This window comes from Manduca sexta, chromosome 25 (genome assembly GCF_014839805.1).
Source record: "Manduca sexta isolate Smith_Timp_Sample1 chromosome 25, JHU_Msex_v1.0, whole genome shotgun sequence".
Lineage (NCBI taxonomy): Eukaryota > Metazoa > Arthropoda > Insecta > Lepidoptera > Sphingidae > Manduca > Manduca sexta.
Window position 1 is genome coordinate 6169546 of NC_051139.1, and position 14507 is coordinate 6184052.

A 14507-nucleotide genomic window follows, 5' to 3' on the forward strand; every position below is an offset into this window, starting at 1 on the left:
AATAGCTGGTGAAAACTGGTGACAACTCTGTCAATTTCGAATGCATGAATGAGTATGCATCTCTTTTTGTTCCTTATCCATGCCATAAGAGTAATATAGTACCAACATGTATAATATAACTATAATATATAATGTAACTATTATAACATGGCTTTAGTTATTGTTATGTGATCAAAACATTGAAATTTCATTACTGTGGTATTTTTGTTAGTTATTATCATAAAATGTATTTTAAACTGTTTGATAAATAATACCTTCGCCTCTGTACAGGTTTAAAATTGACAAACCTAAAACTACCTTTTTTCGTGTCTGTTTTCGTGTAATATTTACATATAAAAAAAAAATATTTTATATCATTTACCGACAATTCGGTACGTTCTAGACTAATAGTACTATTTTTCATCATCATTTATCATCACATAATATACCATTTTTACTCGGCAGCTCCACCGATTTGTGATGTTGTCTTTCCATATATAATATGTATTTTAATTTTCTTTGATTTTGTCTTTTGAGACCACTGGCAAAATCTTTCTATGAAAGTCATCTATTATCTATTTATAATATTCTTTGCAGAACATCATCGTCGGCAACCATGGAGCCATAATCTAAAAATTAATTGAATTGAAGTGTCTGCATAAAAACAAAGTCATATAATTTGTTGAAGTTAACATAAATAGTCCTTTTAGTTGTGTTGTTAGTTATATTATAATTCTCTTTATTTCACAGAACATCTCATCGGTAATTGCTAAATTATGTCAGACTCCGAAAACTCTGAAACTACAGAATATAATAACTTTAAAGAAATTCAAGAAGAAATAGAAAAATGTAAGCGAAATCCAGAAACTTCGGGAATGTTTGTGTCTGGGTGGGATGATGCTGATCAAGATGTTGATGTTGTGAAAAATCCTAAAGGTGACTATATAATTTTAATACAAAGTGAATTTAAATGTCTACAATATTAAAATTTATGGATGTCTACCATAAATTTTTACTGACACTATATAAAATAGCAAGCTTTGCAATAGTATGTTTCATTTTTCATAAAAAAAAAAATTAATACTTGAAGTGAAGCATTCACTTTTATATGTTTTAATATAAGTACTAAATTTTAATATAAGTACTTTTTTTTTAGAAAATCCAATAGATCATATCCTGTGGGCTGCAGAAAATGGCGACGTTGAATTATTGAAAGAATTATTAACAATCCAACCTGGGCTTGTCCATGCTCGTGATTCTGATGGTTATACTCCCCTGCACCGAGCATCCTACAGCAATCATATAGCTGCTGTTCAGTACTTACTCAGTGTTGGGGCCAATATCAATGCCAAGACTCAACTTGGGTGGACACCACTGCACTCAGCTTGTAATTGGAATAACTATAAGATAGTTGCAAGATTACTGGCAGCTGGGGCAGACCCTACAGCACTTTCAGAGGGAGGTAATATCTCATAATTTTTTACATTGTAATAATATAATGACCTAATAATGGAACAAAAGCAAGAAAATGGATCCTTATTGAATATAATATTAAAGTTGCATTTTATTTGTGTGTAGTAATATACAAACATGTTTTTTCTAATGTAATATAATTACTTACTGTTGTTATTATGGAATGATATTAACTTAATTAAGAATTCTAAAAAAATTATAAATGTTCATATTGACTGAAGAGTAGAATAGAACTGATCAATGTGTTATTTTGATTACAGAACAGACCCCACTACATTTGGCAGCAGCAGTTAGTCATTGTAAATCAACATTATTAGTTTTATTTTTAAGGAGAGATTTAATAGAAATAGCTAGAAAAACTAACAACAGTGGTGAAACTCCTGAAGATTTGGCTAGAGGTCATGGTATTTATGCACCTTTATTTGAAATGGTGTGCCCAGCAATATCACACATTCATTCATTAGCTTTTACATGTAATCCTTTTGTTCGTAGAAAGCAAATAATTTTACTTAAAAAATAAAAAAATTAGAAGTATAAGTAAATATTTTATTAACTTTTTTTATTTTACAATAAATAATTACAAATACATAAACATATTTGGTAAATTTAGGTATTTATCTAAGTATATGGTCCCCATAGGTATACATTGGAGAAGTTTACCTAAGCTTTTATTCTAGTAGAAAGTGAATGCAATATTGTTTTTATTTTTTTATATAGGCACGGCGAAGTGTCCTCACTTCACCTGATGGTAAGTGGAGTGGGGTCGAATAGAATGCTGACTGACGAGAGATGATAACCCCTCGACAGTCGACTCAATTATGCCGGCCTGTTGGAACCGGATATACAGTGGCTGACCCTGGAACGCGATAGAATTACGTGTGCGACTGGCGGGTTTTCATCGCATTGTGTACGTGGTTGCTATCCGGGGGAAATAAATCGACGGATGCAAGGCTAATTGACTTTAGCGAAAGTTTTTTGCGACACTAAGTTTCATACATATTTTAAATCAGCACATTTTTCTGTTCTTAAACTTGTTAAAATAAAAAAAATAATGTTTAAGCCTTTCGACCGTCGAAATATATCCTAGCACAAGTAACGTCATGTGGAAAGAATAATTAACTCTTCTGGGGTTCCAAACAATATATTATTATTATTATTATTATATTACACATGTGCTTACAATAACCCACAGGTTTATTATACATTGTTTAGGGGTAGGCGTGTTGTTGCGTACTCGCATAGTGAACTCGAACGTTTGCGCCAGCATTTTCTACGTGCAAAACAGAGTATATGTATAAAAATGAGCGTGCAACATAACAGTATGCTAGGTGCAGTTGACGAAAACATGTGTTGGTCGCATCTTTATACTGCTCATTTTCACATAATTGGTGATTCGTGATCGCCGCGGCACTAGTGTTCAAGTTTGTTACGCGAGTGTCGTGACTCGCACCGATGGTAAAAAAATATTGTTTTGGCACTGCCGTCAAAAGCGATAAAAACCCAATAAGTAAGGTAGTATATATGTGCCACGGGCGACCTAATTAACTCTTACATCAACACATTTTTATAGGCGCAACCTGAAATCTCAGGCATAAAAGAAACATGTGAAATATAAATTAAATATAATATTAATTCTACTATCGATACATTTTTGATGCCATACCTTCAATGACGTGCATAGCACCAGACACTAGATAAGATTCATTATATAAATTCTTTAAACTAGCAATCAAATTTCGTCTATCTATTTTTAACAGTTCTGGTAATGTCTGTCTCGTCTGTGGCCTCATGTAGGGTAACACTAAACAACCTAATCCGAGACATTTACATCTCACGCAATTTTTCCATATCTCTGTTAGATCTTCATCTTTCAATATTGGGCACAATGGCAACAAATTTATAGCATTTATACATTTTGTTCTCTGTCGTTCAGTGATTGGATGGTCTGCATTTTGAAATGGAGACAAAATAACAGCACGCCATGCAGCGTAAATTACACCATCGGGTGGGAAAGTTGAAATCTTCAATAGTAATGGTGTTAGGTCATCGTATACATTAGAACGTAACAAAGAAATTAAAAGGTGGTGAATTATTTTTGAAGAACCGTATCTACATGCAAGCATTGTCGCTATTTTTAAAGCTTCCACGTTTAAGTCAGTAGTATGAAGTAATTGGTCTAGCGCACGAATTTTGTCTTGTAAGAATGTTACTACAATCCACGGCATATCTACCGCTTCTAGTCTTACAACACATAGTAAATCGACTAAAGATATCCATAATGCGTCTCTTCCTCTATTCGTCACTTTAATTGCAGTATCGGCATCAATTACGCTTATTAAGCACTGAAGAGCTCTTAATTTTTTCGATTTTTTGTAACTGCTGTCATCATCGAAAGCTATACGAGATAAATAAATTGCACCCATTTTAGGGCACGTTGCTTTTAGTATGTATTTTGCAGTGATTAGTTCAATTGGTGTTAATGCAGACGAATCATTATTATTTTCTTTGCTTGATTTTTCGAGAATGTTTTCCAAAATTTGCATCCTAATGGAGCTAACATTGATGCCGTTCTTGTCAGCTATTTCGTTGGCTGCACGGTTAACATCATGACGTCCAATTTTTTCAATGAACTCGGGATGAAAATATAAAGCACGTATTAGTTGAGCAGGTTCTGTTGAAAGGCGTACAAGTTCATCACATGCCCATTCAATTTTATACAACACATGCCGAGTTGATAGAGTCGCATTCAAACGTTCCATTTGACGTACTGCTCTATTTCCTGGCTGAACAGCAGCCCACCGTTGTGCAAATTGATAGCATAAATGTGCAGCGGCCACTTGATCTGCTCCACGTGAACAGCCTTGAAGCACATAGAATAAGCAAGCTCCGGCCCATTCCATATTCGAAATGTGTCGTACACATTTATGTGCCGCTCTAAGTAAAGGTTCTTCTCGTGTTATTAGACTCCAAGGTTCGGTTTTTTTACTATCAGCTTCGATGCCTTCATTGCGTTTTCTTGATGTCATTGTTTGTTTTAGGGCATTACTGCAGATCATATCTCGAGCAGTCTGCAAATCGGAATCTAACGCCAGTAGTACTACGACTGGTAGCCACCGCTCATAAGTTTCTAAAGTAATTTCGGATTTTAAATTAGACCACATGTCGTCTCGCATAAAGAGATGGAAAGGAAGTCGGAAATATCCAACCTCTGGGTATATACCTTTAACAGAAAAAAGTTCAAATTCGTATTGTTTCGGAGGACTTTTGCGTGTGTACTCAGTGAGAAAATTTAGCAGAAAATATTCTCTCATATTGCGTAACTCCGCACTCGTATAAAAAATTAACCGATAAATACATAAAAAGATTTCGTAATAATATGGGTTTATAGAAACCACACGTCCATGTAAAGTAACTTCACCATTTCTCCAAAAGTCGTTTAATATATCGATTAAAAATTCTTTATCTTTAATGCTTTCCCAAATAATGAAGCATTTTGTAAAAGGTTCTTCCCCGTTTTCTGTAATGATCTGTCGGCGTCCAAATTGATTTTGACAAATTTTGTATCTTAAAGTCCAATTCGTTAACAATGATATAAGCTGCAGTGACAACCCATCATCTATAGAAACATTAAGTGCGCGACAAATCTCCGAAAGTCGGGGAAATGAAATTTCCGGGTATTTTTTTAAAACGTAAAAAAGTATAACTTTTACATCCCATGTCTCTTCTGAATGCTCAGGAAGAGCTATTTCAGACAAATTTATGTTAAACTTTGATTTCAGAATGAGTTGCGGTGGATAAGTAACTGAATTGCCATTTACATTGTTGTCCAAACAAAAAGTATTACGCATTGGCAATGATGACAGAAAACATACTACTGGCGTTGATAAGGATTCGTTTTGGCCTCTCAAAACATCTGGTATCCATATAGATTCCTCAATTGTTTCTACAGTTCTCAAAATAAGAATGAGAGCCATTATTAATACCTCATCAATATCCACATTCGCAACAATTTTATTCAACAATCTTCTAGCCGTGTTATCACATAAATTTATTAAAGAATCTTGAATAGGACAGTGAGTATTATTAGAATTTACAAGTGAATGGGATACCATTCTAAAGGAATTAAAATCGTATGGCCTAAAATCTTGAGACATACTTTCTAAATCAATTTCACTTTGACTCTGTAGTTGTATTTTGGAGTAAAAATTAATTAATCCACTAATTTCTGTAGTTGATGATATAGGTAGGTATACGTAATTAAATTTCCAAGCGATTGAAAGATTCTGTACAACTATATTAGTTTTTATCAATGCATTGAAAATTATTAAATACTTCATTAAAGAATGTAAATATTCTTCATTGCACTTACAAAGTAATTCGACTAATACATCACTGGATTGTACTAGAAGTGTTGTGTTTTCACCATTTTCAAATTTGGATAAAATGCTATCATCACATGGGTCCTTCTTTTGTGACCGAATAATTAATCTTTCAACAAATGCGTGAACATTGTGGCTGGCAGGTGTTCGTCGTAACAAAGTTAATATCGCAGACTGTTGAGTTGCCCACATTCCTGTTATTTGATTCACTCTTTCTCCATATCTAGACATAGCTTTTGAGGAATCCTCCAGGGATTTCATTGTTAAAAGATCCTTGAAAGATTTCTCAATGTGAATGTTATTCATATCTAATTTTAAGTTATATGAGTTCTTCATATAGAATAAATTTTCAATATTTTTCATTTGAATATTGTTCAACAGCTTAGTGCCTTTTAAAAAATCTAAATAATTTCTTTCCATTCCTACATTGGTGGATTTTTTTGTTATCAACTGCTCAAATTTAATTTTCATTGCCTTTAATAATATAATCTTGTCTTTTTTATTTAGTGCAGTAAAATATTCTAACGCTGCTTTTATTTCACAATCCTGCAAACATTTGTTTAGGTATAACATATTACCATAACTAGAGTAATTGCTAATCACATTGGTAATTACTTTTAGATCATCTAAATCCACTTTAGGAGCATTGATTATTTTATGAAGAAGCAATATGTAATCTGTTGATGCCAAAGGAAAGTTATACTTTTTTAAGATTACTTTAACCTTTGCATAGTTATATTCCTTCAAAATTTCCTTTACTAGGCCACAATCAGAATCAGACAGTGTAAAATCGTTAGTGGCCGTAGTAGCAGTAACAACTATCTGAATGACAGTTTCGTTCCATGGTACATCCAATACTTTCAAGACTTGAAGCAAGCAATCTAATTTACTATTCATGGACCGAAACATGTCCAATAAAATTCTTAGACGCTCACCATCTATTTCACCACCACCTAAAGTTGCTTCACTTTCTATAAAAGACCTCAGTGCATCATCTAAATCAAATTGATGTCGAGTGGCATAGAATGACAAATAATTTTGTAAAAATATTTCAAGATCTTCTGTGTAACAGCGTCGCAACATTATCAAGGTAAGTTCAGAAGGACTTTGATTACAAAATTCATTCAGAAGCATGTGAATTTTGTATTTTTCTTTTAGCTCCAAGATATCCCGAATTCTGTCTTTTAGCACACCAAGATCATCCATAGATATAGGCCGAACTGGGATTATCTTAAGGGACTTTTCCAACACAAATGTTATTTCATCTATAAATTTTATACCAATTTTAGGCCAATATGAAGATTGTTCAAGTTTAAAAACTCTCTCAGTAGCCCATTTTACAAATATATCTATGTGGAAAGGATTTTGATCTAAAAGAGATGGAATAAAGTTTTTTAACCAGATCATGATAGCACCAATTTTAGTATTATGAGATATAGAATTGAGAATATCAAAAATATCATCACATGTAATTGTTAATTTCATTTCTGAATATTTAAGCCAGCAAATAGATGCTAAATCCAAATCTGACTTGGATATAAAAGTTATACATAATTCTTTAATATTTTGTTTAAATAAATCCACATCTTTGTAGCTGTCATTTCCTTTAAATACAATATACTCTAAGAGGTCTACTTTAATTATTAAATCTGATATTGAATCTATTAAATTCAAATCTTCAGATGCAACAACTTTCTTTTGAAGCGAATATAAAAGAGATTTGAAAATTAAGTTACATCGGCATAATTTTATACTTGTTTTTATGAGAAATGCATAATTATTTATTTCTTCAAATAATACTTGTATGCTTGAAGGTACCTCGGTTACCTTGGGACTTGTTAATATTGATTCTACCAATGTTTTAAGCTGATTCATTAACGTTTCTTGAGATGTAATTTTTTGACTTTCACTTGAAATTTCTTTATTGGCAAGTAGTGTGGATGAGGCAGATGCACTGCATACTTGTATCTAGAATGAAAACAGAGAAAGGGTATACAACTTGAAATATTTGGGGCTAGAAATCATGTTAAACCAATAAAATTTTACAAAATTGATTATTTTGTTTAATATTAAGTTATTATACAAAAAATTTGCTTTTTTTTAAACTTCTCAGCCATGACAAAAATGTACTCTTTTCTTTTAAATAGCATACTCCAATAATTATACAATAAAGAAGGGTGATGAAAAGTTATTAACCATTACCTGCAAAGTATTTCTCACAATGTAGTATAAAACATTATCATGAACACCGATGGGGACATAACATGTACTGTCCTTTGCAAATTTATAAACTATTTCGGATGTTTTGAGATCAATGAGCCACATGTTTTCTTCATCCGCCACCACTACTAGGTCTTCCCATGGTAATAGACAATTACATTTTACATTTGAAGCAACAGTCTCCACCAATCCAGTAAGTGGACATTGTGTTTTAATTGTTGAATTCTCAAGAAAAAGGTTAAAACCTTCAGCAGTAGCATAAAAATCTGAATCGAAATGATCTTTAGAGATTTTCTTGAATGTTGTATAAATTTCCGGAACACCTTCTTCCAACATATTCTTTAATTCTTCTCCTTTATATGGTTGAATTAAATATTCACCACTTTCACTAATGAAATATAAATCAGTTTTATTTTCTTTTATTTGACAAATCTTAAACTTGTCATTACGAATTTTTATTTTTGATTCTTTAGATGGATCTATCGCCACTACGTCTCCAGATTTTAAAATTAACCAAAGCAATCCGCCTTTGCATACTTTCTTATCAACAACATCGATCTCTTCATCATATGTACTCTTTGAAGAACCCTTAAGGTCCACGATATGGTATTTTCGAGAATTTTCAAAAATCGCCAGCTTTGGGTATATTAGTTCTACTTGGGGTGCAACATCATTATTAACTACATCTAAATTTAGCAATTCTGAATGCACTATTGTCATTTTAGCTTAACTTTAACAAAAACAAAAATATATTCTATAATTTTAACACAAAAATCTTATAGAGAACAATTTCACAAGTTCGTTAGTTTTCGATATGTTTTGAAATTCAAAAATTCGGAATAAGAACTTGACAATGTCATCACAAAATTGATTTTTTTTTATTTATTTATTACGGCTCTGGATACTAGTCCGTTGAGCGCGACTTCCATATGGTTGATTATTTTTTGTGGTGTTCAGTGTTGCCAGATACCACCGTCCCAAAAAATATAAGATATTACTTTTTGATCCAGCCCATGGAATGGCGCGACCATACTTGATTTATATGGCCAGAAATGTCGTATTATAATTCTATTTAGACAGAGGCGGCTCGAGCTCATGCGCCGCCCGTGTGCAAGAAATTCCTTGGCGCCCCTTAGGATACAATGTAGTCTTTAATTAATTTGATAATATTAAATCAAAAGTTATTGTGTAAAGTAAAGAAGCCGCTCGCCGGCCTTAGCACGGGCGCATGTCTCTTTGAACGTGTCGCGAGCGGCGCTCGGCGCCCCCTAACACACGGCACCCGTGTGCAGCACACACTCTGCACAATAGGTAAAGCCGCCTCAGTCTTTGGATGTCGTTAATACCAAAGAGCAAGAGCATTAGAATCCAAGAGTAAGTACGGTAGTACTTCTCCTCTACGATTACTACACTACAGAAACTGAAAGTCAATGTGTTAACAGGAGCGGAGCTGCAAGAACACCTATAACTTACTTACATATTATGATTTTTGTTTGAGTAAATAATATAAGTACTACGTACCACAATGTGCGAGGAGGTATATCATGGACTATAATGCACTAAGATAGATCTAAGTCCATGAAGATGAAATTCTGGGCACGGCCAGTTTTTTTATGGTTAAAATATTCGATTATTTTATATAAGTACTTACTTACACACATATAAGATATACCTTGTAAGGTATTAAAACTAGCTTTATATTTAAAAGGCGCTTAGAGTGAAGTTAAGACAAGATGTTGGAAAAATACCGATCCTCTACCATAAAATAAAAGTTCTTAACTATAATATTATAGCTTATTTGTTCTATTTTATATTGCTAATTCACATCATTGATTATAAAATAAGTGGTGAACAGGTGAATATAAATTACTAATCAGGACGAATTGTGAACTCGTACTTTTTTGACGGCCAGAAAATTTTTTTACGTAAATTATTACGGCATATCCGTTATCCAACCAGCTTTTTAAGGTGATTAATAATAGCATTTTCATGAGCTATTTATTTACAAACAACTAAAATATAACAAGGTTGCGTTATCGAAAGCAGACAAGAAAAATCATCGCCACCAATGAGGCGTCAGGCGACCCACGATGCTGATAAAATAAGAACAATTCATATTATAACAATTTAAAACAGTTTATTTGAGCTACGCAATTATTATTACGCCATGTCATGTTTTCTTTTTTGTGGCCTCGTTTTATGTCTTTTAATTTGAATAGACTTTTGTACTTTTGAATTTATTTCAACGTGAATTTGCTCTTTCGTTTTTTGTATTGCACTCTCGTAGCTCATTGATAATCGATCGAAAACATCTTGCGGTATTCGTATTTCTGGAATAACGGATTTTCTTCCCTTTACTAACAGATCCTAAAACATAAAAGATCATTAATTAACATCATTATACTTCGTCCAACCCTTTATTTTACTTTTTACAGCTTGAATAAAATTTTATAATCAATTAATAATGTGCTAATAGGTTACTGATTCGGTTTCATATAACAATCGATATTACTAATAGAGAATTTTTGATCGATTTATAACATTGGTAAACTATTTTAGAAGTTAAATTTGTTTTTGTTGCTTTATAAACATTTTATGTATTGAAATATTTTTTTTTAAAACACTACAGTAAACATTCTTATTAATTGCCATCATCAATTATCTTTAATTTACACAGCCACATTTTGTTTTTCAAGTCGTAATATACAATTAATCTCTTTATTATATTGGAAATGTGAAAGTTTGTAAGAACAGGCTGAAATTCTAACAGCTTCATAGAGCCCTTCATATGCATTAACAATGATGCCTGGAACAAGCTATAGCTTGTAATCACGTAATACCCATTTCTATAGTTTAACATATGATATGATAAAACTATTATTTACCTTAAAGAAACCTGTTTGGTTAGGTAATAATATAGTTACAGCTTGACCAATTTTTCCTGCCCTTCCAGTTCGTCCAACTCTGTGAATGTAGGTTTTAATATTTCTTGGTGGATCATATGACACCACATAATTGCAATCCGGAATATCAATGCCCCTTGCCAATGCATCTGTGCCGATCAATCTAAAAATTTAATTACAATATCATACACACAACTGTCAGTTTTCCATTCAAATTCAATTTAAATGTGCTCATTTTGGAGATGGAATATAAAGCAGCACATTTTGTAAAATTGAATAAGATGTAAGATTTTTACCACATATTACAATAATGAAATAATTTTTACTTACACATTAATTTTTGATTGTGTAAACTTCTTTATAACAGTTTCCCTAGTTGACCTATCCAAGTTTGCCGACAGTTCTGCTACTGTAAGATTTTCTTTTCCCCATATGTTTAAAAGCACTGTTAACCTATGTGCCGCATCTCCTGCATTTGTGAAACATATCACTTTGTCCCATTTCTGTTCCACCAATAAATGATAAAGAACTAATGGTTTATTTTCAGCATTACATACAACAAAGTTTTCCCTTAGTTCTGCTGGAGTAGAATATTGTCTTATTTGGTCATCATCTTCATAATCACCTGTTACTGCTGTTGAAAATAGTTTTGGTTGAAACAGCCCCCACTGTTCTAACTTTTCAGGATCTTGTGATAGTGTGGCAGAGAATAATAGCTTATGAGGAGGTTTAATATGCTCATTGAGATTACACCAATTTAAAACTGGTGCCTTTCCAGCCATTAATTCATTTTCTAATTTGATGTGTCTTTCCACATGATAAAGCCAATCATTTTGTATATGATCCATTATTCTATCAGCTTCATCTATTACAAGAAATTTTAAGTATTTTAATGAAAATCCATCAGTGTTTTGTATATGTTCTACCAGTCTTCCAGCAGTACAGACAATAATGTCTACTTCACTGATCCATCCTGATGATTCTGCTGAAAGTGTAAGTTGGATTTGTTAATATACTTTGTAAGCAGCTTTTGTTAGCAATTAGATTGTCTGATACAAACAGTGTTTAAGGAACAAAAATTAACTAGATTTGAGTTCACTTACTATACTTTACTATTTTTTGTTGTTCTTGATGCAGTGGTACAGAACCACTCAACAAAGCAACTTTTAAATGTGTTTTAGTGCTATATTTCTTGAAGACATTAGCTACTTGCGCAGCTAATTCTTGGACAGGAAGAACCACAAGAGCCCTAATGTGGCAACCCACCTCATTGATTAAAAGCTGAAAGGAAAAACATGCTTTATATGAGCATCTAAACATCTGTCTTGCTAGGCAATGTGAGAAAATAGTAGTATCTTTAAACTCATTATATTTCATTTTAAAAATGTTAAGTGTCAAAAAATATGTGGGTTGTGACACAAAAGCATACTATATAATAAAGGTATTCTAATTTTGATAATATGTAACGGATTTCCTTTACATAAATATATGCCTTACCTGGATAATTGGCAAAACAAATGTTAGTGTTTTACCACTGCCTGTGGGTGCAGAAACACATATGTCATGTGGCCGAAATACTTTTGGCTTCCTATGCTCATTTAACACAAATGGGATTACTTGACTTTGTACTGGAAATAAGTGTTTTATTCCTTCATTTAGTAAATTAGATTTTAGTGTGTTGTGCAACCATGTTTGTTCTTCTACTAAACATGATACATTTTGTAAATCTGTTGAAATACTTAATGAATGTGACAACCAGTAGGGTAATATTCTTGCAACCTGAAAATGTACAACATAATGTATTTCTTAGATATACGAGACAATATTTAAGCTAACACAATAATAAAGGGTAACCATATGCTTGAAAATATGTTATAAGTTAATATCCTATAATTATATTCCATTCATGTACCTTTGTTCTCTTCTCAAAATCACTTGCACCCAAAACTTTAAATTCAATAGCAGCTTCTTCTTTAGATTTACTATTCTGACTTTTTGTAATTTCATTTAATTCAGGTTCATTTTCTTTTTCTTTCTTATTGTCTGTAATTATGTTATTACTGGCTGCCTCAACTGGAACATCTTTTATATGAATAACTGCTGGGACTTCCTTTTTAATAAATGCTTTTTTCCTTTCTTCAATTTTTTCTTTTAACTTTTCCAAGCGTGTTGTTTCTTCATGAATCAGATCTATATCTTCACCAGGATCTTTATACCTGAAATGAACAGTGAGAGATTAATATAGGTCTTATCAACATAGTTTTAGATATAGTACAAACTTATCCCCCTATTCATAGACGTTTTTTATGTAATGATGGAGCACAGCTGTGATAACAAGTCTGTTTTTCAGTGCTGATGGCATGACAGCCATGCAGTTGCAGTGCATAGACATAGGGCCGTTGTGATTGATTAATATTGTTGTATCTCAATATTTGCCAATCACAATGGGTCTATGTCTGTTAAGAGCTATGAACGTTCATATGAGCTGTGTATTATTCTAGAATTTTTATTTTCCATTTCTTATTGAATTAAAAATTATTCGTTTTCTAAGCTGCATCGATATCACTTCATCTTTGTTAGGTTTCTCTTAATAATAAAAGAATATGCAATCTCAATATGCATTATGCACCATTAACAATCAAATTTAAACAGTATAGTAAGTTAACAACATATAAAAACACTTCAAGTGAACATTTTTTACTTACTAAGATGAGTACATGAATATTATTGTACTTTTACCAGTTGTCGACATACTTTAATTTGAATTGGGAATGGTAAAACACATATTGTAGATTTTAACCTCAAATAATTTGTGTAAACATACCTGTTAATTAAGAACAAATCCATGGTTTAATCATTTAACATACAATGTATTATTTCAATAATAAAAGCGTGCTAAGCTTTTCTGGTATTATAAAAAACTCCGTTGTATTTTTTCATATATATTATAATTCTCTTAGACTACGGGTTTCCGCGGTTTCAAAAATAAAATTATGCGCGTTTCTCTGACTACATGCGCAACGCGCGCAACACAGTGTTTCCACTTACGATTTTTTAATTTATCTAAAATATTACAAACAATACCAAATCCCTCGAAATATCTATAAACTAGGTGAGGAAAAATGATTATATAAAAAGCTTTTATGAACTATAAGATAAAATAGGTATCTAAGTTCAATAAGACCCATTCCTACACGATTTTATAACCTGCATCTACGTTTTATATCATTGGTTACAATTCGCTTTTATGGGATTTATTAGAAATGTAAACGTTTTCATAATATATTATGATTCGGTAACAACTCGGTTCATATATTGATTTTCACATATTTTATTGTTTTTATTATTATCTCCCTTTTATATATTTTATTTATTTAAAAACGAGGTCATAGTTTGTAAGGGAAACATTTATTTGTAATGATTGTAAATTGAGGTTTTCAAGGTGATCTAGTGCTGGAAAGTGGCAACACCTCTGAATTAAGTCAAGTGTGAGTCACCTGAATTTAGATAGACATTCCTGATGTGTAAGTCCAGCCTGTTAATAGTCATATTT

At 32.2% G+C, this 14507-nt stretch overlaps 3 protein-coding genes across 5 annotated transcripts; 1 reads left to right on the forward strand and 2 right to left on the reverse strand.

Annotated features, from left to right (window-relative positions):
• The first annotated feature begins 271 nt into the window (after nucleotides 1–271).
• Nucleotides 272–2001, forward strand: LOC115444961 (ankyrin repeat domain-containing protein 49). 2 transcript variants are annotated; one of them, XM_037442687.1, is made up of 4 exons: nucleotides 272–371; nucleotides 730–915; nucleotides 1136–1441; nucleotides 1713–2001. In XM_037442687.1, exons 2-4 carry the CDS (start codon nucleotides 756–758, stop codon nucleotides 1970–1972), a joined length of 726 nt encoding a protein of 241 aa, XP_037298584.1. In that variant the 5' UTR covers nucleotides 272–371; nucleotides 730–755; the 3' UTR covers nucleotides 1973–2001. The 2 variants fall into 2 exon arrangements, with proteins under 2 accessions (XP_037298584.1, XP_037298583.1); XM_037442686.1 differs by lacking the exon at nucleotides 272–371 and adding an exon at nucleotides 571–648.
• Nucleotides 1987–9013, reverse strand: LOC115444973. The gene is made up of 2 exons (XM_030170999.2): nucleotides 8034–9013; nucleotides 1987–7799 (listed from the first exon to the last, which is right to left on the reverse strand). Exons 1-2 carry the CDS (start codon nucleotides 8769–8771, stop codon nucleotides 3090–3092), a joined length of 5448 nt encoding a protein of 1815 aa, XP_030026859.2. The 5' UTR covers nucleotides 8772–9013; the 3' UTR covers nucleotides 1987–3089.
• Nucleotides 9014–10166: 1153 nt separating this feature from the next.
• On the reverse strand, nucleotides 10167–14007 carry LOC115444975 (probable ATP-dependent RNA helicase Dbp73D). 2 transcript variants are annotated; one of them, XM_030171002.2, is made up of 7 exons: nucleotides 13779–14007; nucleotides 12867–13170; nucleotides 12452–12733; nucleotides 12058–12235; nucleotides 11285–11936; nucleotides 10937–11117; nucleotides 10167–10418 (listed from the first exon to the last, which is right to left on the reverse strand). In XM_030171002.2, exons 1-7 carry the CDS (start codon nucleotides 13799–13801, stop codon nucleotides 10212–10214), a joined length of 1827 nt encoding a protein of 608 aa, XP_030026862.2. In that variant the 5' UTR covers nucleotides 13802–14007; the 3' UTR covers nucleotides 10167–10211. The 2 variants fall into 2 exon arrangements, with proteins under 2 accessions (XP_030026862.2, XP_030026861.2); XM_030171001.2 differs by having other exon boundaries at nucleotides 11285–11939.
• Between the last annotated feature and the right edge of the window lie 500 nt (nucleotides 14008–14507).